Raw genomic sequence first — 26,406 nt, 5'->3', positions numbered from 1 at the left:
GAGGAGCCCCTGCCGGGTTTTAAGCAGAGGATGTGCAGTCAGCTTTGCCTTCCTCAGGGGCCACCCTGGAGGCTGTGGGGAGGGGGCTGGGGGAGCATGAGTGGGTATCTGGGGTCCAGGGTGTAACTTGGGCCTAACAGGATGGGGCTTGTACACGGGGCTCCCCAACCCAGGTCTGTGGACCCAGATCCACAGATTCATCAAAGGCACCTGTTAGGGAAACGTGTTCCTGGGCCTCAGCCCAGATCTTCTCATCTCTGGCAGTGGGGCCTGGGGAACTGTGTTTCTGGTGTGCCTTATGTTTATGGAAAGATGGTGATGAAACCCTGCATGAGGGCACACAAGAAGGGGGGTCTGTGCCGCGTGGAGGTGCTCGCAGGACCAGGACACTGGTGGAGGGAACTCGCGAGTGTCCACACTGATAGGTCTGGGCGTTCCTGCGCGTGGAGGGCCTGTGCGGAGGGGTTTGCTGGACATGGTGCGTGTGATGGGTGTCTGCCCCTGAGCGCACAGCGCACGGCGGGGCCAAGCGTGTGGTTCGTGTGTGGACACCACTGTCTGTGTCTATGTCCCGACCTGGAGGGTGCTGCATGCGCAAACGTGAGAGGAGGGTGAGCCCCAGCCCAGGTGAGTGTGCCCACTGTAGGTAGGGACCACAGAAGCTCCCACTGACCAGCATGTTCTCCTGTGGGTAGAGTACCAGCTGCTTGCCGGCTGCTGCTGTCCCCTCCTTGCACTCCTGCTTCCAGCTGGGACCGGGAGCCCTGTGGCTGCGGCTCACTCCATCTTGAGAAACAGAGAAGGGCCTGGAGACCAGGAGCCGGAAGTAGTGTGGGATGTCCGTGGTGTTGGTCAGCTTCAGGTGGTGGGTGGTCACCAGCTCACTCAGCACCTGGGCGGCCACAGAGGTCGGGGAGGGGACTCAATTCTGCCCTCCGGAACCTCTGACTCGGGTGGGGGGTCCCGCCAGCTCACTCAGCACCTGGGCGGCCACAGAGGTCGGGGAGGGAACTCAATTCTGCCCTCCGGAACCTCTGACTCGGGTGGGGGGGTCCCGCCAGCTCACTCAGCACCTGGGCGGCCACAGAGGTCGGGGAGGGGACTCAATTCTGCCCTCCGGAAACTCTGACTCGGGTGGGGGGTGGGGGGTCCCGGGGGAGGGGACCCGGACTGTCAGGCCTGTGCCCCACAGGGGGCCGCGGGAGACGTCTGAGTACCAGGTAGCTCGGGAGGGCCGGTTGGGGGGGGGGGTGCAGCACACTCACCCCAGCACAGCGCTGCTCGGGGATGAGGTCGCTGGCCTGGTGCCAGAACACCATGCTGCCGCCGGAGTCCAGCTCCACGCTCAGCCTGCCAGCGACAGGCACGGCTGGGCTTCTGGGGCCCAGCTGACCCTGGCCGGCCTTTCCCTGGGCTCACCCGCCAGCTTCTCCCTCCCGTCCCCATCCTCTTGCTGCCAGGACCCTGTCTGGTCCCCAGCAGTGCCAGGGAAGGCTGACCCCCACAGCGGGCCGCAGGGAGGCCAGGCAGCCCAGCCGACTCACTGTGCGGGCCTCACGTAGCCTTGCAGGTGCAGCCTCACGGGTCCCACAGCCGAGCCCGGCAGGCGGCGCCTCCTCCCCGGAAGCTCCCTCTCCACCTGCCGAGCACAAGCCCGATCACGGGCGCCCGAGCTGAGCAGGCAGCGGGCGAGCTGCCCCAGGGAGAGGCAGTGGTGGGGGCCCTCCCCAGGCCAGGAGCGCTCACCATGTCATCCAAGCTCATGGAGCCCAGGGCGGAGCCAGTACACTCCACCTTGTGCAGGACGTCGGGGTCCAGGACCACGGGTGTGAAGGAGATGCGGATGGTGCTGCTGCCCCCTGCGGGGACCACCTGGCAGACGCACACAGCAGCCTCAGCGCCGCCTGTCCCTCCCGGCCAGGGGGACAGCCCCCCCGACCCCCACCCCCGCCCAGAGCTCCCGGCCCCACCCCAACTCACCACCTGCTTGGGGCTGATGGAGAACGGCTCGTCAGAGGGCACCCCCTCACGTCCCTGCAGGGTGACCGAGATGATTTCCTGGGAGGCGCCGGCACTGGAGCCGCCCTCAGCCTGTGGTCCAGGAGTCGCTGAGGCTCACGCAGGCTCGAGGCCCACTGGCCACAGCCCGGCAGCCCTCCCGCCACCCCTGCTCACAGACTGGGCAGCTTCACGGCTGGACTTGGACACGTCAGAGGGACTTGGGGACCAGAAGGAGCTGCTGGTCTCAGGGCACAGGAGGCCGTTCCCAGCTTGGTCCCGCAGCGGGAAGGGTGGCCCATAGGACACCAGCAGCTCCAGCAGCCGGTCCTCCCTGGCCTCTGGAACGTAGGTCTCCCAGTCCAGGCGGATGTCTGGGGCAGACATGGGGGAGAAAGGCGAGGGATAAGGAAGGAGCAGACTCTTCCCTGGGCCCCCCCCCCACTCCCTGCAGCCCCCGGAGGCTGCTGGGTCTCCCACACTCAGGGTGGAGGGGGCCTGGCTCCCCAATGTCACTTGCAGGCAATTCTTGTTTTAGGAGAGTCTACAGGCTTATGCCATCGGCTCCATCAGCCCTTGCCCTCTGGATCACAAGACCAGGTTTCATGTCCAGATGCAGAAATCCGGCTCCCTGTGTGCTCTCCCCACACCCTCCTTTCCTTCTGGCCTTTTTGCTGACCCCTGGGCCCTTCACTCCCCGTGTCCCCTGCCTCCTCCCCTCCTCCATCCTTTAGCGCCTGCCTGCTTTCACTTCCTTCCCCAGCCAGGCGAGTCTCTGGGGGCTGCCACTGGCAACTGTCTGGCCAGGATTCTCATCTCTCTCTTTGCCCCCATCTTTGTACCCACTGGGCAAAAACCTAACCCTGGGGGAACGGAACCGACCATCTAGGCCCCAGTGAGCAAGTCCCCCGCGTTCTAAACAACGTGCCACTCCCATAAATATGTCCCCAACCTAAACTGTGCCCCCACTCTGCCCATCACTGTTTCCTGCTCAGCCGTCCCTGCCTACCTGCACCACAACACTGTCTTCCCTGGTCTCCTCTGGCACTCAGTGGGTGGTCCCACCTCACCTCCCAGAAAAAAGTCCTGCCCGGAGCCCCCCATCTATCTGCATCTACCCCATCCCTACACCCCTCTTCTCAGGGGCCAGATGTGTCCCATCTCCCCTCTCTCCTGGCTGTTTCCCCACAGCACTTAAACAAGCTTCCCTCTGCCAGACCTTTCCAGTACCACCTCTCCTCTCCACAGCAAGCTTGGAGGATAAACAATCCATGAGCGCCTCCCCCCACTCCCAGCTCACCTCGGATTCATGGCTCGCCCCTGGGGAATGAATGCCTGGTGAAGACATGCCCACGCAAGGTCCCTGAACTTGTAGTCCCTAGGGTTACTACCTGGTATCTGCCTCTTTCACGCACGGAATCACTCTCACCAAGGCCACCAGTGGCTTCCATACTCTCAAGTGCAGAGGACAATCTCACTTTCAGGTACAGAGAAATGTGCATGTGATGATGAGCCCCAAGGAAGCAACGGTAACCAGGAAAGTAGAAGAGAAATCCCAAATCAAACAAAGGGAAAACAGAAGTCACAAAAAGCAAAACGAAGAAAGTAGAAAAGTAACAGTGAAATAAATCATAAAATAAGAAGAAATACATAGATTAGGTTTTCTAAAGCTCAGCGCTCGGCTGTTTACAAAGAAACACACATCAAAGTCATAAAAGGTGAAAACAGAGGGATGCGCAAAGACATACCAGGCAAATGCCAGTATACAACCAGCGGGAGCAATGCTGCTCTTCGGCGAGGTGGGATTTAAGCACTGAAGGGGCCAAAGAGGAAGGTTACAGGGTGATAAGAGGCCTCGTTAGCTGTCAAGTGCATCTACCAATACAGAAGCTAAAAACATACAGCAAAACTACAGACGCCAGAAGAACTTGATTAAGATATGATTAGAGTGGTCCAATGCACCGATCCAGTGGACAAAAACAAGCAAGGTCACAGAGTGGCCACTCTCTTCCACCAACAGGATGTTCCCTTGAGTCCCCGAGGAGCTTAAAAACTACAGTGCCCAGGCCCTGCCCCTAGAGACTGTGGTTCACTTGGTCTGGGGTGGCCCAGCCTCAAGGTGCTTTAAATAATCCCCAGGAGACTCTGGTTCTCAGCTGGCCCTGGCTCTTCCTGTGGCCCATACGCTCCCTCAGGCCCAGCTGGGTCGCTCTCCTCCTGGCCTCAGCCTGATGGCCCTTGACACAGACCCCCAGCACTCTGGCCGCCCCCATAGTTGCACTCAGTGCACTCTACGCTGGCAGTCCATGGTCACGTCCGTCCTGCCCATCAGGCACAGCCCCTGCTGTCCTGTTGCCCCTGTATCCCCAGCTCCTTGCACAGCACCTGGCAAATAGCTCAGGGGCTGCTGGCTGAAGGGAAGAGAAAAGGTGTCCCCTACAACTGCCTGTCCCTATGCAAAGTGAACCCAACCAGGGGAGGGCATCTGTGGCCCATGGACACTGGGAGACCCCAGGCAAGGATAAGTCCTGTCTTCTCGGGTGGAAGTGGCTCTGACAACCCAAGACTGGCTTGGCCAGTCCTGACCTTGGCCCTTGGGGGCCTCCCTCCATACACCAGCCCACTTGGCTCCAGGTCGTGGGCCATCAGCTTCCCCCACCCCAATCTTCCCTCCCAGCCTGGCCCACATCACGGCAGAGCCTGCAGCAAGAGTCCCGATTTCTCTCGCGAGCATCTCACCACAGGGGCTGGAATTACTCAGGCGAAGGATCCGGGTGACTGTGTCTCCTCCAGAGACCTGGGTGCCGAACCTGGAGACAGGAGACGAGGGTCAGCAGGGCCACAGCCAGCACACACCCCGCAGGCCAGCTCTCCTGAGAGAGGAGGGCCGGGGCTCAGGCAGGCAGGAGGCCCCATAGCGGTCTGTCTTCGGCCCAGAGCAACCGAGTCCCAGGGCTGGAGGCCCTCCCCACGCGGTGCCCGGTGAACCATGACCCAGGACTGCTCACCAGTAAACCCCACCCACTCTGCAACCACACAGACCCCAACGCAGTTGGAGTGAGGGGTCCCAAGTCCGGCCCTGACCTCAGACCACAAGTGACTACTCGGTACTTCTGTCCCCGCAAAGCCCTCGGAGATGTGCAGATCACGGCTGTGCCCCCTGAGGCCTCTCTCCTCTGGGGTAGCCCTGGCTTGGGGCTTTCGACCTGGGTGGCACCAAGTGGCCCTGGGCCAGCGGGACAGCAATGAGCTGGAGTGGGCAGCCCGGGGTGGAGGCCAGAGGGTTTCGAGGGTTAGAGCAGGAGGCGGGTGGGGGCGAGGCAGGGATACCTGACAACAGGCTCCTTCTGGATCTGGTCAGCGGTGTAGTGGGTGGTCCTGTGGAAGCTGATGGGGCAGCCCACCACCGCCATGTGCACCGGGATGACCGCTGGAGGCAGGTCTCCCACCTACAAAAACAGCAGTCATGCGTTGCTCTCGGCACCGGCTCCTACCACAACCCCTGGCTCCCCATCCCCTCCGTTCGAGGCCCTCCCTCCTCCAGCCAGCCCAGGGTCCCCAAAGTTTGGTCGCAACTGGGCGGGGACTCACTCTCCCCTGTCTGACACTCACCCCAGACCCCCCCAAAGGCCTGGCCTCCCAGCCCCCGCTTCCCTGTCCTGCTCTCCCACCCAGCCCTGCGTGCGACTGCACGGATCTCCCAGCTTGAGGGTCTTTGGCCTCTTATGGCCCCTTTGATTAAATTTCTTTATCTTTTAAATGGAAATAACTTTATTATTTTTCTCTGCTAATAAAAAGCGATAAATGTCTTTTTTTAATTTAAAATAGAATGTATTTCACCCATGATCCTACCCCACCCCCCAGCATGACTCACTGTTAACATTTCAGTGTACCACTGTCTAGACAGACTTGTGTGCATAAAACACAGATATAAATGAGGAGCATTCTGGGCATGCTTTGTTTTGGTAATCTCTTTTCTCTTTACAACATATGATAATTTTACTAATGAAGGTTTACAGCATCATTTAACAGGCTCCGGAATTCTACTGCGTGGATGTAGCCTAATGTTTTCATCCTATCTTCTCCTGATGGACATGGATGTTTACACCGTTTGCTTTTTTCTCCCCCCTCTATTACAAACAACGCTGAGAAGAAAAGGAAGCCTGGTGTGAATTTACTTGTTCCCTGTGTCCACTTCTTTCCTTGGGGCAACCTTAACTGTGTGTCCCCAGCGCCCTGCAGAAGTGCCTCTGAACGGCGGCACACATGTCCCAGCCGGCCTCGCCGTGCACGTGAGTACCTTTCCCCTGCACCTTCACTGACAACTTTTGAACCTTGCTAATCTCACAAAGACTAGTATTTCAGTGGTTTAACCCTCACTTCTTTGGTTACCGGTGCTGGTGACATGTTTCACGTTCACTGGCCGTCTCTCTTTGTCATTCTTGAGTTGCCTATTCAAACCCTTTGCCTATTTGGGATGCTTTTGCCCCCCTTATTGTTAGTTAAGAAACGCTTTGTATATTAAGGTGATCAATTCTTTGTCATTGGGCACAGCACAATTTAAAGCAAATATCTACCATAACTAACCCATCCAATTTACTAAATAGTTCAAGAAAATCTTCTGTGCAATAACTCAGTAGCCTAGGATTGGGGACACGTTTACTTTGTTTACTTACTGTGCAGATGAGGCTGTCCCAGTACTCGCCCCACATGTTCGCACAGGCTGTGAGGTCAATGCCAAGCTGTTGGTGGGCCCCCAGCACGCCCTGGGAGAGGTGGGGAAAGAAGGCAGCTCCTTTCCCGTGGGACAGCATGCTTTCCATAAACTCTGCAGGAGAACCAGGAATGGGGATTCAGGCCCCAGGGCAGGAAAGAGGTCCAAACCCTCAAGGGTCAGCAAAGCACTGAACCAGACCAGCCAACCTACAGCCTCTCCTTGGTCTGGCTAAACAGACCCTCCTCCTGGGAGCCTGGGGCCCAGCATCCAGCTTCTCTCACCTCCCACAAGGGCCGAGCCTCAGCCCTCCCTTCTGAGCCACCACCCCTCCCGAATCGAAGCCAGGCCCTGTGCACAAGCCGTACGCCCTGGCAAGGGCATGGCCTCGTTTAAAAGGGGGGGCGCTGTCAGGTGGAGGGCCACGGCCATCTCAGGGACCTTGCTAGAAAAGACGCTGAGAAGTGGTCTCTGGTCAGGTCCCCTCCTGCAGCAACTGGCCCACCTCCTTGGAAGGCCACGCAAAACGCCACTCTGGCCAGGCCTGGGCTCAGCACATGCCCTGGGACTCTTACCCAGCTGCTCTCGCTTGGCCAAGAGCTCCCGCATCCGAGCCATCTTCAGCAGGGCAGGAGGCATGTCGGGGCTTGACAAGACGGGACATGGAAATCACATCAAGCCACCCGGGCCCTTCCCCAGACCTGAGCCACCTCCCCTGGCAACCAGCATCCCCCCAGGTGCCCAGCGGAGGAAGGTGGCCCTGCCTGCTCCTCCCAGGGGAGAGCTGGTCAGGCCTCCTCTTCACCTCTGTCTGTGGTCTTTGCTCGCGCTGCACCCCTACCACCAAAAGCATCCCAGCTGCAGGCCGCCTGCCAGCCCCAGGGATTGCCTCCCAACAAACTCAGGAGGGCTCCAGGGCAGGGACCCCGATCCCCAGGCTCTGCACCTTGGTGACCCCTGGATGCAAACCCAGCCCAGACTCCCCAACCCTCGTCCAGCCTTCTGCAACAGGCCGTTTCCACTCTTTCCTGCTGACATCTGTCCTGCATTGAACACATGCTAACTTTCTGCAATGGGCAAGTTAATGGCTCAGGAGCTGTTCCTGGTGCCCTGCAACACCAGCAGTCGGTGGTTTTGAAGCTCCCACTCCCACCCCCACCTTAGGAGCTTTGGTGGCGAGGCGTCTGCAGCGGGGTGCTGGTAAACTTAGCCAGGCTCTCGGTGTAAATACTCTCACTGCAGTTGATTCCGAGCTACAGCTTTGCAGCGTGCCTCACTGTATCTCTGCGCACAGTTCCCTCCACCTACAATAACTTCTCCCTCGTCCGCGGGCCCCAGTACCACCTGGCCTGTCCGAAGCCCTCCACCTCAGCAGGCCACATCCTCCCCAGAAGCCGCCTCTGAAAGAAACCAGACTTACAGGCTGGGTTTTTGGCGCAGGCTGTTTGCAGGGCTCCCAAAGTACTCAAACTTGAGGGTAAAAGGGGTCTGTATCGGGGAACAGTTGGTCAGGATGAGCTGGCGATTCACGCGGGTCCGCAGCGGCACTGCTGAGCCGAAATCCAGGTGGAGCCTCTCCGGGTGGCCTGGCCACAGCTCTGCACTGGCAACACTGCCCCGAGCCCACGAGCACCCGGTTACACGCCACCCTTGGCCCTGCCCAGCGAACCACCTGGGGTGGGGGCGCCAGAGCTGCCCGGAAACCAGGCTGCATCCTCCAAGCCCTCATTAAGCTGCCACCCCAGGGCTTCCCTGATGGTACAGTGGTCGAGAATCTGCCTGCCAATGCAGGGGACACAGGTTCGGGCCCTGGTCTGGGAAGATCCCACATGCCGCAGAGCAGCTGGGCCCGTGAGCCACAATTACTGAGCCTGTGCATGCGATGAAGAGTGGCCCCCGCTTGCCACAACTAGACAAAGCCCTTGCACAGAAACGAAGACCCAACACAGCCATAAATAAATAAATAAATAAATAAATTAAAAAAAAGCTGCCACCCCACAGAGACTCCCATCTCGCCCACCTGTGATGCCAAGAGAGGCCTCAAACTCCCCAGGCTCTCCCTGTCTGGGGCAGACCGGCCTGTCTCCCGGTCGCCAGGCCTCGTGTGGGAAAGCCCAAGGTACCCACAGCCCCGTCCCCTGCCGTCTCCCCGCCTGAACACCACGCCTCTGGTGTGTGGGGAAAGACCACAGAGAAGGCGGTGATGGGCTAGGCGGGGCTGTCCCCAGAGAGTCTGTGAGGGGCCTTTTCCCGGCCGCGGGAATCACGGGGAGGAGGCTGGTACCACCTCAAGGCCGGTCCTTTTAACGGCTGCCTCAGCCCCCAGGCCTCGGGCCTGCCCTGGGCTCACCTGCTGTCGCTGTCCTCTGAAGAGATGGCGATGGCCACCTGCAGTCCCCGGGGTTTCCCGGAAATGCCCAGAACCAGTGGCTCCTTCACGCCCAACACGTTACAAGGGAGGGCCAGGTCCATCAACTCGTCCTATAAGGAAGCCCACCGGGGGTGCATCACTCAGGTAAAGCCCAGGGCTTGGCCTCAGCAGAGGGGCCTCAGATGGGCTCCCGCAGCACAGGAGGCTGCTTGGGGGCGGGGGCGCTCAACCCAAAGGTCTTGTCCAGGCTCATCTCTGTGGAAGGGCTCCCAGACCCTTCAGTGGGTCACTATGCCCAGACCCGGCCTGTCAGCCCACCCCTGCCCCCCACCGGAGGCCTGGCCCCTTCCTCAGGGCTCCTGGCTGTGAGTCGGCCCCAAATACCTGGGCAGCCCCACGTGAAGGAGACCCCTCCAAGCGGACCTCTGGAGAAGCCGCACATTTATCCTGATGAAGCTGCTACCATAGAAATCAAGCCCTTTCTGCGTGAGGTCTGCTCTGTGCCAGGCCTGGGCCCGGCCGTCACCCTCGAGCTCAGACTCAGCTGTGTAAGAAAGCCCACCGTCCACATGTTCGCCAGAGAGGACTGGGACCTGGGGCTGCTAGTGTCTGCAAGGAAGAAGTTTCCTTCCCCACAAGAATCACAAACAGATAGCCGGCAACCACCCAAGTAATGAGCACACTCGGCCCAATGGCCTTCCTGTGGGCTGCACCCAGGAGAAGCTGTGTCCTTTTTGGGAGGAACCTGGGTGCCGCTCAGACTCCCCTGCAGCACCCAACACAGGGCCCGCCGTGGGCAGCAGCTCTGTTCAGCATCTCCAGGCAGCTGGAAAGCTGGGCCCACCTGCTCCAAAGAGAATGGCCTGGCGAGGGCTAAAGGTGGTGCCCAAGGGTGTCAGGGCACATCCAGGCCCTGTGTCCCTAGACAGCAGGCCCAGTGGGAGTGGGGACCCCAGACCCAAATGCAAGAAGTCTCGTCCCCACTGACGCGGCCCAGGAGAGGGGTCTGGGGTGGACCTCCTGGCCGGCACAGAGGCAGGCAGCCGGGGGAGCTTCCTGGGCATGCAGGCCCCTGAGCCCTCACTCGCCTGGGTATGAGCAGTCAACTCTAGGCTGAACTGGCGCTCCTCACGGGGGCCCAGCGTGCCACGTCTCGGGGAGACTTTTGCTGTGCAGAAGCTTGCTTGGAGCCCCAGGAGCTGGCAGACACATGGGTGGGGTCATGTGCTGGGCTTCCAGGATGGACCCGGGGTCCAGACAGAGGGCTCAGCACCGCCGCATACTCTGGGGAGGCTGGCGGACTGGGGGCCCCCAGCAAGACCAGCAGGGTGGGGTGCTCCTGAGTGGGGATAAACCACAGGTCCCTCTCCTCTCCTCTCCCACCACAGATGAACCTCATCCCTGTCAGGGGTTCTCTGGACTAAAGCCACCCTGGGAGGCCCAGGGTGATGGGGAACAGGGACAGCTGGCTCTGATGCACAGGGACGTGGCCCCATCTGCCGTGGCACGTGGGGCAGGCAGCAGAGTCAGCTCCAGGGGCAATAATCTGTTCTAGGAGGTGTCTGGGGGACAATGTCCCCCTCCACACAGGCCTCTGGGGCTGAGGGTTGCAGGCCTAGGGCCCGACAGTGTGGGCTCACCCACCTTGCCCCAGTGGAACTGGGTGGGCAGGAGTGTGCCATTGATGAGTGTGACAGGCGTCTTGGTGGGCACGCCCACGTAGAGGTTGGTGACCTCCACCTGGCTGCTCTGCAGGTACACGTAGGGCTCCTGCACCTCGGCATACACAGGCAGGTGGCTGGAACACAAGGAAATAAAAGGCATACTCAACAGAAAGGAAGAATTAAAACTCCTCCCTATGTGCAGATGACACGATGGTCCACGTAGAAAATCCCAGGGAATCAATTTTTTTTTAAAATCTTAGAACTAATGAGTGAGTCAGCAAAGTGACAGGGTAAAAATCAACACATAAAAATCAATCACTTTTTTTTCTTTTTGGCTGTGACAGGAGGCCTGTGGGATTTTTAGTTCCCTGACCAGGGATCAAACCCGGGCCCTCAGCAGTAACGCACAGAGTCCTAACCACTGGACCGCCAGGGAACTCCAAAATCAATCACATTTTTACAGGCTAACAAAGAATGTGTAGAAACAGAAGTTAAAAAATATAATACCATTTATAATTGCTCGAAAAATTGAAATACTTTGGTAAGTATCTAATAAAACACATATAGAATGCTGAAAACTACAAAAACACCAATGAAAGAAATCAAAGATGACTATAAATAGAGAGGCATAAATCATGTTCATGCACTTAAAAACTCAACACACGTCAATTCTTCCCAAATTGATCTATTAAGTTTAACACAATTGTTATCAAACTCTTAGCCAGGATTTTTGTAGATATAGACAAGCTTATTATAACATTAATATAGAAAGATAAAGGACACAGACTAAAACAATTTTTAAAAAGAATAAAGTGGGAAATTACTGGATGTTAAGACTTACTATACAGCTACAGCAATCAAGTTAGTGTGTTACTGGTGGAGGGATGTATAAAACAGATCAATGGAACAATGTAGAAAACCTAGAAACAGACCCACACAAATATGTCTGAGGGTATTTTTTTCCTTATATAAGGAACGGAGATAACATGCATTTTGCTTTTAACTTTTTATTTTGAAATACTGTAGATTCACATGCAGCTGTAACAAAAAAGAATACAAAGGGATCCAATATACTCTTCACCCAATTTCCCAATAGTAACATCTTGCCTAACTATAGCACAATGTCACAAGCAGGAGACCAAGACGGATACAATCCAGCAATCTTATTCAGACCCCATCAGGTTTACATGGACTCGTTTGTATGTATTTACTTCTACGCAATTTTATCACATGTAGGTACGCATGACACCACCACAGTCAAGACACAGAACGGTTCCATTACAAGGATGTCTCATGCTATCTTCTTTTTTTTTTAACCTCCTCCCCACCCCCATTTTTTTTTTTTTTGGCCATAAATTTCTGAGTGCTGTTCACTTTGTTCAATAATTAAGGATTTTTCCAAAAGAGAAAAAACCTTTTCCATCTTGGCCAGCTTGGCAATCTTCAAGAATATCAAGGAAGAAAAGACTTGTCCCCATAAAAAGCTGTAAAATACATTTGAAAATGAGGTTTAATTGCAGTTATCATGCTATCTTTTTATAGCCACAGAACGAGACTGAGATAGATCATAGATTCAAAAGCCAAACAAAAGATAGAGATTGGCAAAATGTATTTTAAAAAATGATCCTACTGTATACTGTCTGCAAGAGACACCTTAGATTCAAAGACACAAATATGCCGAAAGTAAAAGGATGGAAAAATATACTGCAAACAGTACCCAAAAGAGAGCTATTGTAGCTATTTTAATGGGAGATGAAATAGACTTTAGGACAAAAATTGTTACTAGAGACAAAGAAGGGTATTTTATAATTATAAAAAGATCAATCCATCAGGAAGACATCACAATTATAAATACACATGTCTAACAACAGTGTTACAAAATACATGAAGCAAAAAATGACAGGACTGAAGGGAGAAACTGACAATTCCAAAATAATGATTAGAGATTTCAATACCTCATTTTAAATAGTGGACAGAACAACTAAGCAGAAGATGAACAGGAAATAGAAGACTGAACACTATAAACCAACCAGACCTCTATATAACACTCTATCCAACGACAGCAAAATGTTTCCTATGTGTACATGGAATATTCTCTAGAACAGACCATAAGATAGCTCATACAACAAGCCTCAGATTTAAAAGGCTGAAATTATACAAAGTATGTTCTCCAACAACAAGAGAATCAAATTAAAAATCAACAACAGAAAATAATTTGGGAAACAAAAATACGTGTAAATTAAACAACACACTCCTAAATAAACAATAGGTCAAATAAGAAATAAAATTTTTGGTTGAATATGCAAAAATTAGTGAAAAACACCACATTAATTTTAAAAAGGACAAAAATGGCATGATTATTTCAAAAGACACAGAAAAAACATTCAATGAAACATTCAATGAAACGTTCTTTCATGAGAAAAGCAATCAGCAAACTAGGAATAGAAGGGAACTTCCACAACCTGATAAAGGACATCTACAAAAAGCCTACAGCTAATATACTTAAAGGTGAAAGATAATGTTTTCCTTTTAAGATCAGAAACAAGGCAAGGACATCCAACCTTGCCACTTTCATTCAACACTGTACTGGAGTATCATTAGGTCCATTAGGCAGGAAATAGAAAGGAAAGGCATCCAGATTGGAAAGGAAGATGTAGGGACTTACCTCATGGCTCAGTGGTTAAGAATCTGCCTGCCAATGCAGGGGACATGGGTTCGAGCCCTGGTCCGGGAAGATCCCACATGCCACACAGCAACTAAGCCCATGCACCACAACTACTGAGCCTGTGCTCTAGAGTCCGCGAGCCACAACTGCTGAGCCTGCACACCACAACTACTGAAGCCCATGCGCCCTAGAGCCCATGCTCCACAACAAGAGAAGCCACCGCAATGAGAAGCCCACGCACCACAACGAAGAGTAGCCCCCGCTCGCCACAACTAGAGAAAGCCCATGCACAGCAACGAACACCCAACACAGCCAAAAATAAATAAATAAATAAAAATTTTAAAGGAAACAAGCGGAAAGGAAGATGTAAAATATTCTCTAAATGCAGACGACATGATCTTCTATTTAGAAAACTATTAGAAGTAATGTGTTCAGCAAGGTTGTAGGATACAAGGTCAATATACAAAAAACTATTTGTATTTCTACACATTAACAATGAATAATAATAAAATGTGATTAAGAAAAGTCCATTTCCAAAAGCATCAAAAATGATACAATACTTAGGAATAATTTTAACAAAAAAAGTACAAGACTTGTACACTGAAAACCTCACTGAAAGAAATGAAAAGACCTAAATAAATGGAAAGACATTTCATGTTCAAGAATGGGAAGACTTAATATTGTCAGGATGGCAATACTCCCCAAACTGATCGGCAGATTCAACACACTCCCTATTAAAATCCCAGCTGCCTCTTTGCAGAAAGAGATAAACTGGTCCTAAAATTCATACAGAAATTCAAAGAACCCAGAATAGCCAAAACAATCTTGAGAAAGAAAAACAAAGTTGGAGAATTCATACTTCCTGATTTCAAAACTTACTATAAAGCCACATTAATCAAAACAATGTTGATATGGCATAAGAACAGACCTATAGATCAATGGAACAGAACTGACAGTCCATAAATAAACCCTCATGTTTACAGTCAACTGATTTTTGACAAAGGGTGCCAAGACAATTCAATGGATAAAGAAAAGTCTTTTTAAGAAACCCTACTGAGACAACTGATTATCTAGTTGGAAAAGAATGAACCTGGATTCTTTTCTCACACCATACACAAAAACTAACTCAAAACGGATCAGAGACCTAAGAATAAGAACTAAAACTATAAAACTCTCAGAAGAAAACATGTGAGTAAATATTTGTGACATTAGGCAATGGTTTCTTAGATATAACACCAAAAGCACGAGCAACAAAAGAGAAAAATACATAAAATGGAATTCACCAAAATTTAAAACTTTTGTGCTTCAAAGTATACATACCATCAAGAAAGTAAAAGGACAACTCTCAGAGTGGGAGAAAATATTTGAAAATCATATACCTAATAATAGACATGTATCTAGAATATATATAAAGAACAACACTTCCATCTCAAAAAAAAAAGGAATACTTGCATCTCAATAATAAAAAGACAAATAACCTTATTTTTTTTAAATGGGTACAGAATTCAAGAGCTAGTTCTCCAAAGAGGATCTACAGATAACCAAGAAGCATATGAAAGATGCTAAACATCATTTGCCATCAGGAAAACTCAAATCCTCAGTGAAATATCACTTCACACACACCAGGATGAGTACCACTGAACGATAGATTGTAACAAGTGTTGTTGAGGAAGAGGAGAAATAGGAGAGCAGGGTGGAGAAGGATGGAGAGTGGGTCCCGACTGGCAACTATTATATTTGCCCCGTATATCATTATTATAATAAGATACACTATGTTAACATTATGCATAATTTGTGAAAATTTTAAAATAAAATAAATATAATGCTATCCCAATGCATTATATTGGGATAATTAAAAAATTAAAAGAAAGGCTGTAATCAGATTAACTGATAAAACAGAGGAGAACAAAACTATTACTTAAGACCCCTGGAGAAGGCCAAGCAGAGATTCCGTAACAGTGGAGTGAGAGGCATCACAAGGCAGAGTGGGCTGTGGGGAAAGAGCAGGGGAGGTAACTAAAGGAGCGCTGGGAGATTATCCTGGAGGGTTCAGCTATACTGGCTCCCAGAGCTCAGGCATCACACAGAAGACTGGTAAATCCTGCAACAGGATTTACCCCACCCTCAGTGAAGAATGTGGGCGTGGCCCTGAAGAGAGGTCACAGCAGATCCTGCAGGAACACTGGGCTTCTCAACTGTCTCTGAGGGAGAACGACCAAAAAGATCCTATTTATGAAGGAAGGAAGGGACTGATTCGTGTAGCTGGCCAGTGTGGGTTTCCTCGACTGTTTGTCTTGGGCTGTTTTCCCCAAAGGCCCCTTCCCTTTACGGGATTCAGGAAGCTGTCTGCTCTGAGGGTACTCACACACACTCACACACACTCAGTCCTGGGAGGAGGACTCCATCCACACCTACACCCACATACTCAGAGGAAACTGACACCACCGGCTCCTTATGCAAATCAACTTCCTCCTTCAGAACAGGAATGGGCAGCCAAGGATTATTAGATGTAGAAAGAAACCCAAAAAGCGAAGGAAGATTCCAAACCAGAATCTGAGGAAACTAAAATTAGTTTCCTCGGGGTAATCTGAGAGGCTGTTGCATCCATAAGACAATAACAGATGACTACAGAAAAGGAACAATTCATAAAAAAAAAAAAAAAAAGCTTGAAATTGAAAAGCATGATTGCTAAAACAAGGGTATCCACCAGAGACTTAATTAGTGACCTGCAGGGCCAAGGGCATATCCCTGAGTGAGGAGAAAAACCCCAAGAGATGGAAAATATGAGGAAAATGGTTAAACTCATGCAGTATAGATCCAGCAGGTTTGTGGTGGACTGTGGTAGCTATTGTTTTTACTGTCCAGCAAGCTTTCCCACCTGCCTCTTCTAGAGCTGGATCCTTGCCCCCTGCCACGGGGAGGTAGGGCCTGTGAGGGGAGGTGACCAAAGAGATCCATTCAGTGTATCTCTGGAGAAAGCTGATTTCATTTTTCACAGAGGTTATTAAGCTGGGAGTGTGTGAGCCTGGAACTCTAAGTGGCCCCCTTCCCTGGGGCATTGTGGCCAAGGGCCCCTGCCAATAGGGGAGAGAAAGGCCAACAAAGAGAGAGAAGCAGAGTTGAAGGATGGGGTGGGTGCAGGAGAGGGAAGGAGGGCGGACAATGAGAGAGAAGTAGAAGACCAGACAAAGGAAGAGGCTGGAGCCCTGGATTCAGTAGGGTAGGAATGCCCGAGTACATGAGCCAATGGTTCCCCCTTTTTGCCTAAATTGATGTGTTTCCCTCACTTGCAACTGTAAACATTCTGATTAATACAAGGTCCTTTAAGAAGAAAGAATAGAGATAAGAAAAGAAAGGAAATAAGCAGAGACTGAATAAAAGGTATTCATTCTGCCTGAGGAGAAGACAGACTTAACCCTCTTATTTAAGGACCATGAAGAACCATGCAATTACTGGTGGCTTTGAAAAGACTCATACTTAGACCCATAACATTAGTTGTAGAAGAGCACATTTGAATGAGACATTGCTGGTACTTTCCCCCCTGTTGCTGGTCCAAGTACCCAAAGTCTGAGAATATCTGTCACTGTGACAGTCTCGGGTGATGGGCGTCTCATACCCTGGAGGTGGAAGTATAAAATGGCCCATTCTCTTTGGAGGATAATTCAAGTAGTCATGAAGATTTAAAGTGAGCAGTTAAAGTTTTTATAACAAAATACGTGCAGAAATGACTACAAAACAAATATACAGTTTAAATAGCTATACAGTTTAAAGAATAATAATAAAAAGAACAACTGTGTACCACCCCCCCTTGTTTTGTTAAGAAACAAAATGTTACCATCAGTCAACTTAAGAAAATGAATATTATGCTTCAAAATAGTTTGAGAAGGGTTGGGGGGAGAAATGGATGAGGCATGTGGATGAAGCAGTATTTGTCGTGATTTGATAATTACTGAAAGTAGATGATGGATACACAGGGGTTCATTATACTATTTTTATATACGTAAGAAATTTTCCATGAGAAAGGAAGGAAGGAAGGAAAGGAGGGAGTGAGAGAGGGAATATCACTAATAACCTTTGAAATCTCCAGTGTGTTCCTCCCAGAATACAATGGTATTTGCTCATTTAAAAATGCCATGTATACACTCAACTAATATTTGACAAGAGAACCAAGAATACCCTAAACAGGGACTTCCCTGGTGGCGCAGTGGTTAAGAATCTGCCTGCCAATGCAGGGTACACGGGTTCGAGCCCTGGTCTGGGAAGATCCCACATGCCATGGAGCAACTAAGCCTGTGTACCACAACTACTGAGCCTGTGCTCTAGAGCCCATGAGCCACAACTACTGAGCCCACATGCCTAGAGCTTGTGCTCCGCAACAAGAGAAGCCACTGCAATAAGAAGCCCGCGTACTGCAACAAAGAGTAGCCCCCGCACGCCACAACTAGAGAAAGCCTGCACGCAGCAACGAAGACCCAACGCAACCAAAAATAAATAAATAAATAAATTTGTTAAAAAATTAAAAAAAAAAGAATACCCTAAACAGACATTTCTCCAAAGAAGACATACAGATGGCCAATGGGCACATGAAAAGATGCTCAACATCACTAATTATTAGAGAAATGCTAATGAGACCTACAATGAGGTATCACCTCATATCAGTCAGAATGACCGTCATCAAAAAGTCTACAAATAATAAATGCTAGAGAGGTTGTGGAGAAAAGGGAACCTTCCTACACTGTTGGTAGGAATGTAAATTGGTTCAACCGTTTTGGAGAACTGTACAGAGCTTCCTTAAAAAACTAAAAATAGCATTAAAATATGATCCTACAATCTCATTCCTGGGCATATATGCAGAGAAAAATCATAATTCAAAAAGATACATGCACCCTGATGTTCACTGCAGCGCTATTTACAATAGCCAAGTCATGGAAGCAACCAAAATGTACATCAACAGATGAATGGATAAAGAAGATGTGGTACATATACACAATGAAATAATACTCAGTCATAAAAAAGTGAATGAAACAATGCCATTTGCAGCAACATGAATGGCCCTAGAGATTTCTTTTTTTTTTTTTTCATTTTTGGCTGCGCTGCACTGCTTGTGGGATATTAGTTCCCCAACCAGGGGCTGAACCCGGGCCCCAGCAGTGAAAGCGCCAAGTCCCAACCACTGGACTGCCAGGGAATTCCCAAGATTATCATATTAAGTGAAGTAAGTCAGATAGAGAAAGACAAATATCATATGATATCACTTATATGTGGAATCTAAAAAAAAGGATACAAATAAAGTTATTTACAAAGCAGACACAGACTCACAGACATAGAAAACAAACTTATGGTTACCAAAGGGGATCGTGGCACAGGGGTGGGGAGAGATAAATTAGGAGTTTGGGATTAACATATATACACTACTATATATAAAACAGGTAAACAACAAGAACCTACTGTACAGCACAGGAAACTATAGGCAATAACTTGTAATAACATATAATGGAAAAGAATCTGAAAAAGAATATATTATGTGTATGTATAACTGAATCACTTTGCTGTGCACTTGAAACTAACACAACATTGTAAATTAACTATACTTCAATTTTTAAAAAATGAACACCTGGGAAAATGTCCTGGGAAAGGACAGTCTCTTCAACAAATGGTTTTGGGAAAACTGGGTAACCACATGTAGAAAAATGAAACTGAACCCCTATCGTACACCACTCACAAAAATTACCTTGAAATGGCTCGAAGACATAAACATAAGATCTGATACTATAAAACACCTAGAAGAAAACACAGGGAAGAAGTTCCTCAACATCAGTCTTGGGGATGCTTTTTTGGATTTGACACCAAAAGTACAAAAAACAATAAGAGCAAAAATAAACAAGTGAGAGGGACTTCCCTGGTGGCCCAGTGGTTAAGACTCCATGCTCCCAATGCAGGGGGCCCAAGTTCAATCCCTGGTCGGGGAACTGAGATCCCACATACCACAACTAAGCCTGCGTGCTGCCAACTACTGAGCCCGTGCTCTAGAGCCCTCCCGCCACAACTACAGAAGCCTGCACGCTGCAACCAGAGAAGCCAGTGTGCTGCAACGAAGACCCAGCACAGCCAAAATAAAATAACTTAAAAAAAAAATAAGTGAGACTACATCAAACTAAAAAGCTTCTGCAAAGCAAAAGAAGCAATGAACAAAATGAAAAGACAACCTACCAAATGGGAGAAAGTATTTGCACACTGTGGACAAAGAATGCTGCCTGCCATTTCAGTAAACAAAGGATGTTGCAACCATCAAGCCAGCAGTCACTGCACCTGCCTCCACCAGTGCACCCTGAGGGGAATTCAGGATGGAGAGAGACAGGGTACCAGCCATACGTAGTTAAGATGCACATTAAAGAATGATTTCAATAAGCCCAGAATCTTGCATCTTCCCATACACAGAAAAGCACTAAAATCATTAACTTGAGATGTCTGTTTCTTGTGATTAGCAGTAATCTTTTGATGTTCCCCTGTATGTTGTTTTTGTTTTGTTTTGTTTTGTTTCAGCAAAAACTCCCATATATTCTGGCTCCTCCCTTACCTCAGAGCTATCTGAGAGGCTGTTTTCTGGACTATAGTCCTCAGTAAGGTCCCAGAATTAAACATAATTCTCAACTTTTAGGTTGTGCTTTTTTCTTTTCAGTCAGCAATAACACATATCTGAGAAGGGGTTAATATCCAAAATATATAAAGAACTCATACAACTCAATAGCAAAAAGCCAAACAAATCAAATTAAAAAATGGGCAGAGGAACTAGACATTTTTCCAAAGAAGACATCCAAATGGCCAATAGGTGCACGAAGAGATGCTCAGCAACACTAATCATCAGGGAAATGCAGATCAAAACCACAATGAGGGGCTTCCCTGGTGGCGCAGTGGTTGGGAGTCCGCCTGCCGATGCAGGGGACACGCGTTCGTGCCCCGGTCCGGGAAGATCCCACATGCCGCGGAGCGGCTGGGCCCGTGAGCCATGGCCGCTGAGCCTGCGCGTCCGGAGCCTGTGCTCTGCAACAGGAGAGGCCACAGCAGTGAGAGGCCCGCGTACCGCAAAAAAAAAAAAAAAAAAACACAACGAGATATCACCTCACACCTGTTAGAGCAGCTATCTTCAAGAAGACAAAAGATGACAAGTGTTGGTGAGGATGTGGAGAAAAGGGAACCCTTGTACACCATTGGTAGGAATATAAATTGGTTCAGCCACCACAGAAGAAGTATGAAGGTTCCTCAAAATATTAAAAAGAGAACTACCACCTGACCCAGCAATTCCACTTCTGGGTATATATCCAAAGGAAGTGAAAACAGGATATCAAAGAGATATTTGCACCCCCATGTTTACGGTATTATTCACAACAGCCAAGGTATGGAGCACCCTAACTGTCTGTCAACAGATTGATGGATGAAGACGATGTGGTATATGCATACAATGGAACATTACTCAGCCATGAGAAAGAAGGAAATCCTGCCATTTGCGACAACATGGATGGACCTTGAGAACATTACGCCAAGTGAGATAAGTCAGACAGAGACAAATACTGTAATATCTCACTTATATGCAGAATCTAAAAAAGCCAAGTTCGTGGAAACAGAGAGTAGGATGGTGGTTACCAGGGGCTGGGGGTGCCCAGCACCTGGAAAGATGCTGTTTAAGGGTACAAACTTGCAACTAGTAGGTGAATGGGTCCTGAAGATCTAATGTGCAGTATGGTGCTTATGGACACCAATACTGTATTATATACATCAAATCTGCTGGGAGACTTGATTATTCCCACCACAAAAATGAAATGATAATTAGGTGAAGTGATGGAGGTGTAAGCTAACGCTACAATGGAAATCATGCTGCAATATATAAATGAATCAGGTCAGTATGCTGTACAACTTAAAACTTAGTGACATGTCAACTGCATTCCAATAAAAGAGAAAATCTGCCACAGTTATTTTGCATCCATTCTCCTGTTGATGAACGTCAGCTGTTTCCAGTTTTTCACTGTCATGAACAGTCCAGCTATGAGCCTTCCAGCATGAGCACACGGCTCCCACTGCACACGTGTAAGTCTGGGATTATATCCAGAAGGACTGATGCTGGACCAAGGGTATTGTTACCCTTATTAGGTAACAATAAAGTGTTGTCCAAAGTGGTTGCATTAATGTATATTCCTTTCGCATATATACACTAGAAGGATATATATACCCCATAATATTACTAGTGAATGATCTCCAGGTAATAGATGATGGATCATTTTCTTTTCTGTAATTTCCAAACTTCATAGAATAAACACATATCAAGACCTTTAAATTTTGAAACGTCTGTAGACAAATACGTAACTACACACAATATAAATAAATATGCCACGAATATGCAAAGAGTGTGTCGTACTGGCTCCCTCCCCACCCCCTTACCTGCAGGTCCCGTTTACCACCTCCAGCTTCAGGACAGTCTGCAGACACTGGCAGTGCCGGGCCTCCAACGTGATGCTCACTCTGCACTCCCCCAGCGGCTGAACTTGGCCACTGGACGGCTCGATGACGAAGGGAGACACCTGATGGGGAGAAGGACGAGGGGTGGGGACACATGGAACTGCAGAACTGGGTGCTGGCCATGAACAACCAGGGTTGCCCCCAAGCTGCCCCCACCCCCTCCCCCGAGCGCTTCTAGGATGCGGAAGGAGGCAAGCGGGTGGGGGAACACAGCTGAGCAAGAGCTCAGGAGGAAGAGGATGAAAACTGAGTCTCCAAGGAAAGGAGGTGGAAGGCAGAGGGAGTCGCCCTCAGCGTGGTGGCTCTGAGAGGTCTGCCCGCCCAAACTAGGTGACAAGCTTCCATGTGGCCACAGATTTGCCCTTTGCACCTGTAACTGTGCCTTCCTGGTACAGACCCCTCCCCATATCCTCTGCTGTAGCTCCTCTCTGAAGCACCTAGATGACAGTATCCGCTGCACGTTTCCTAAGTTGTTTTACAGACGCTAAAACCACCACCAAATGGAAGAAATTAACTACTCGATGACCATGAGCACGTAGTCCCCGGACCTACTGGAGCCTGAGGATTGATAACGTGAACCCCTGTGACACTGCCCTGTTACCTCACCATCCCCCAAGCAGAGAACTGTGCACGAACATACACTACGATCCACCTCCCTCACCTGGCCTTCAAAAATGTTTTGCTGAAACCCTTCGGGAAGTTTGAGGTTTTTGAGCACGAGCCACCTAGTCTCCTTGTCTGGCACCTTAAACACTACACCTTCCTTCACCACAACCTGGTGTCCGTAGATGGGCTTTACTGCACGTGGGCAAGCGGACCCAAGCTTGGTTCAGTAACACACCCACGTGGTCTCTGCCCCACCCCGTCACACCCTCACCTCACTCAGCCCCACTGCAGGCTAGCTCCCACTCACCCAACATGTCCATCCCCTGCCCTATACCAGGCACTAAAAGGGAAAGGAAAAGGCTTGGGGAGAAGAGTGCCCCTCTTCCTGTCCAGGCTGAGGCCAGGAGCACCAGCCTGACTGCGTGGCCCCAGGGCCCCAGAGGGGCCGCACTGGCTAGTCGGGGTGTCACTGGACGTTGAAAGCTTACAACCAGGAGGGAGGTTACTCCTCTTTGGTCTCTTCCTTCCTTGAGACCAAGGCCATGAAGGAGTGCAAGGCACCTGCCTGGAGGGAGACCTGGCCGCCCCTGCCCAGTCCCACCCCACCTCCACCCTGGCCGCCGTGCTGTGCTATCTTGGGCCCTGTGCCCTCTCACTTCAGAGGTTCCACCGCCCTGGCACTGGAGGGAGGGTGGGCTGGCCTACGTCTCAGGAAACGTGGCTGGCATGCTCTGGCCTGGCTTGTCCAAGCTTTGGGCCCAAGCTCTGCTGGTAAGGAAAGAGCCCCTTTGCTTTCTTTGCGCGTTGCTCCTCACGTGCCTCTCCTTTGGAGCCCGGTGGGTGTGTGGGGGGTGGGCGGGGGGGGGGCGCTATGGTCTGGGTCTGGGTTTCTGGGTCCCCTGGCCTGGGGACATCTACAAACCCCAAATCTCAACATTATTTTTGAGAGCTCACAAGAACACAGCACAGAGAACTGTAGAGACAGGACTGCTACCAGCTTCGATTAGGACATAAATCTTAATGTACTGTGAAACTGACAATTACTTCAACTGTAAAATGTAGTTATTCTTCACTATGGGAGAAAAACACAGACTGGGAATCAGAGAACTTGGATCTGATACGATTCTGCCACCTATTAGCTGTGTGGCCCCAGGGAAGCCCCTGTCCCTCCCTGTTTCTCCTCTATCAAATGACAAGGTTGGCTGAGGTCCGTAAGTTTCCAACTTCGCTCTGGGAAATCCCAGGGGTTGCTCAGAAGTCCTAGGGCAGGGAAGTGGGATGTGGGGAGTGGCAGGGCGGGGCAGGGATGCCTGACGAGGAGGCCTCTGGGAGCCAAGAACAGTCATACTCTATTCTAGATCTTGGGCTTCTGCTGAAGGTTTCATTTGAAGAAAAGGTTACTGATAGCACCCTGCCCGCAGTCCCAGCGCCAGCCTCTGTGGTTCCATGGTCCAAGCAGCGTGACCAGTGACCCCTGGGGGGGCCAGTGCTAACTCCAAGCCTGTGGAACAGACCACATGGCAATGTTTCTTGGCAATGGTGTTGGCCAATTCGATGCAAACTGTCATAACTTCTAAGTTTCAGGGTGCCTAGTGGAGAAGCGAGGCCGCCAGGTAAAGGAGAATGGCTTTCAAGTGGAAAGGAAAAGTCCTGGAGAAGGGAAGGTGCATTGGCAAATCAGATGTATGTGTGGCTGTGACTCTCTTTCCTCAGCTCCTGAATGTGGAAGAAAAAGTGTGCGGCCCTCTAACCAACAGGGGAAGTGGGCAGCAGGATGGGGGACCTGGGGAGGGAGGGTGCTTTCACCAGACAGACCTGGCCAGAGTCTCACACGTGCAGCAGCTGCTCCGACGGAGCTACAGTCACCACGTGGGAAGGGTGGGCATGGTGAGCCAGTGGTTTATAGCTAGCTGCCTGCTGGTGTGGCTTGGGCTTGTTCAAGACTGAACATAGGGCTTCCCTGGTGGCGCAGTGGTTGAGAATCTGCCTGCCGATGCAGGGGAAACGGGTTCGAGCACTGGTCTGGGAAGATCCCACATGCCGCGGAGGAACTAGGCCCGTGAGCCACCATTACTGAGCCTGCGCATCTGGAGCCTGTGCTCCGCAACAAGAGAGACCGCGATAGTGACAGGCCTGCGCACTGCGATGAAGAGTGGCCCCCGCTTGCCGCAACTAGAGAAAGCCCTCGCACAGAAACAAAGACCCAACACAGCCATAAATAAATAAATAAAAATAAAAAAGATTGAAACTTATATTTTTATATATATATATATATATATATATATATATATATATTTTTTTTTTTTTTTTTTTTTTTTTTGGCTGTGCCACGCAGCTTGCGGTATCTTAGTTCCCTGACCAGGGATCAAACCCAGGCCCCGGCAGTGAACGCACCTGAGTCCTAACCACTGGACCACCAGAGAATTCCCTGAACATGGTATTTAAACATGATGCCATGGGCTTCCCTGATGGCACAGTGGTTAAGAATCTACCTGCCAATGCAGGGGTCACGGGTTCGATCCCTGCAGAGCAACTAAACCCGAGCACCACAACTACTGAGCCCGCGCTCTAGAGCCCGCGTGCCACAACTACTGAGCCCATGTGCCACAACTACTGAAGCCCGCACGCCTAGAGCCCATGCTCCGCAACAAGAGAAGCCACCGCAATGCATTCGCAATGTGAAGTCCGCACACCGCTACGAAGAGGGGCCCCCCGCTCGCAGCAACTAGAGAAAGCCCAGCGCGAGCAACGAAGACTCAACACAGCCAAATATAAAATAAATTTATAAAAAACCAAAACAAAACATGATGCCATAATTTAAATGTAATGATGACGATGCGTAGCCACTTTTAATATTTTCTATTTTTAGAGTAAAAGGAAAAGTGCTGTTTGAGTGGAAATGATTTGCCTTTCGGAGCCTTTTGGTTTGGGCGGCAAGCTCACCACCTGGTGGCAGGTACTCAAAACTGCAAGCAGGCTGGGAACCTCTGCAGGGAGCCCCACGGCCTGCCCCTCCCCGGGGGCCTTTTGGAAGCTTCCCGCCCAGCTCAGCTGCCTGTTTTCTTCCTGGCTCTGGCTGCTCTGAAAGGAACAGGAAAATCCAGTTCGGGGTTAAGTTCTGCTGTAGAAAGGACCCCGACTGCCTAGAGACGGGATGGGGGACTCTGCGAGGCAAAGGTCACCAGGCAGGTGTTTCCTCTCCAGCCTCCACGCTCTGAAGGCACCAGCAACAGTTCCACGGCTCACACAACACGCGGGTTACTCGGCTCCGGTGGGGGTGGGGGTGGGGGGAGGGGTGGCACCACGAGCCAGCATCGCAGGACTTACGCTCTCTTGCCTTTCTTGCAGGCAGACCCTGCTCTCCTTCATGGACCACGTGGCCGGGAGCTGGCTGACGTTCCGGATCTGGATGGACTTTGTGGCTCTCTGCCCCAGGCGCAGCAAACCAAACTGAAGGGCTGAGACGTCGATGATGAGGGCAGGCCCCTGAGGCACCCAGAGGGGCCTGTCACCCGGCCAGCCGGGCCGTGGGCTCTGTGCCCTACCCCGGCTCCCCGTCCAGCCCGCCCAGCCGCCCAGCCCCGCCAGAGGCACCTTAAAGGCCGCCTCGACGTGTAAGACCACGGGTGAGGGGGAGTCTTTGATTTCACACAGCAGGCTCTGGCTCGTCGGGCCGGGGACACCCCCGGTAAAGTTCAACTGAAAATCCTCCACCTCGCTGGGCTCTGAGAGAGGGAGAGGAAAGGTGAGCCGTGGAGAAAGGAAGCAGGGGCAGGTCCCCTCTGTGGCCGGGCTCAGATACCTGGCCTTGGCGTACTCCTTACCCACCACAGGGCCAGGCTGCGGCTGGAGCTGATCAGGGGGCCATGGACCCCTG

General features: G+C 50.7%; 1 protein-coding gene across 1 annotated transcript in view; it reads right to left on the bottom strand.

The window, feature by feature from the left end:
- DLEC1 (DLEC1 cilia and flagella associated protein) overlaps positions 1 to 26,406 on the bottom strand; it is a 103,867-nt gene that overhangs the window by 1,995 nt on the left and 75,466 nt on the right. The window contains 17 exon segments of the mRNA XM_082663890.1: positions 674 to 892; positions 1,266 to 1,350; positions 1,545 to 1,639; positions 1,747 to 1,872; positions 1,981 to 2,091; positions 2,176 to 2,372; positions 4,738 to 4,808; positions 5,329 to 5,447; positions 6,675 to 6,826; positions 7,288 to 7,358; positions 8,133 to 8,324; positions 9,063 to 9,193; positions 10,172 to 10,282; positions 10,728 to 10,881; positions 21,846 to 21,985; positions 25,857 to 26,015; positions 26,124 to 26,254. Of these exon segments, the coding sequence (XP_082520016.1) occupies positions 674 to 892; positions 1,266 to 1,350; positions 1,545 to 1,639; positions 1,747 to 1,872; positions 1,981 to 2,091; positions 2,176 to 2,372; positions 4,738 to 4,808; positions 5,329 to 5,447; positions 6,675 to 6,826; positions 7,288 to 7,358; positions 8,133 to 8,324; positions 9,063 to 9,193; positions 10,172 to 10,282; positions 10,728 to 10,881; positions 21,846 to 21,985; positions 25,857 to 26,015; positions 26,124 to 26,254 (2,264 nt within the window).

Source organism: Grampus griseus (assembly GCF_964374135.1).
Source record: "Grampus griseus genome assembly, chromosome: 10".
Classification (NCBI taxonomy): Eukaryota; Metazoa; Chordata; class Mammalia; order Artiodactyla; family Delphinidae; genus Grampus; species Grampus griseus.
The sequence above is the reverse complement of the archived record's forward strand: the minus strand, read 5'-3'. Positions and strand labels throughout refer to the sequence as shown.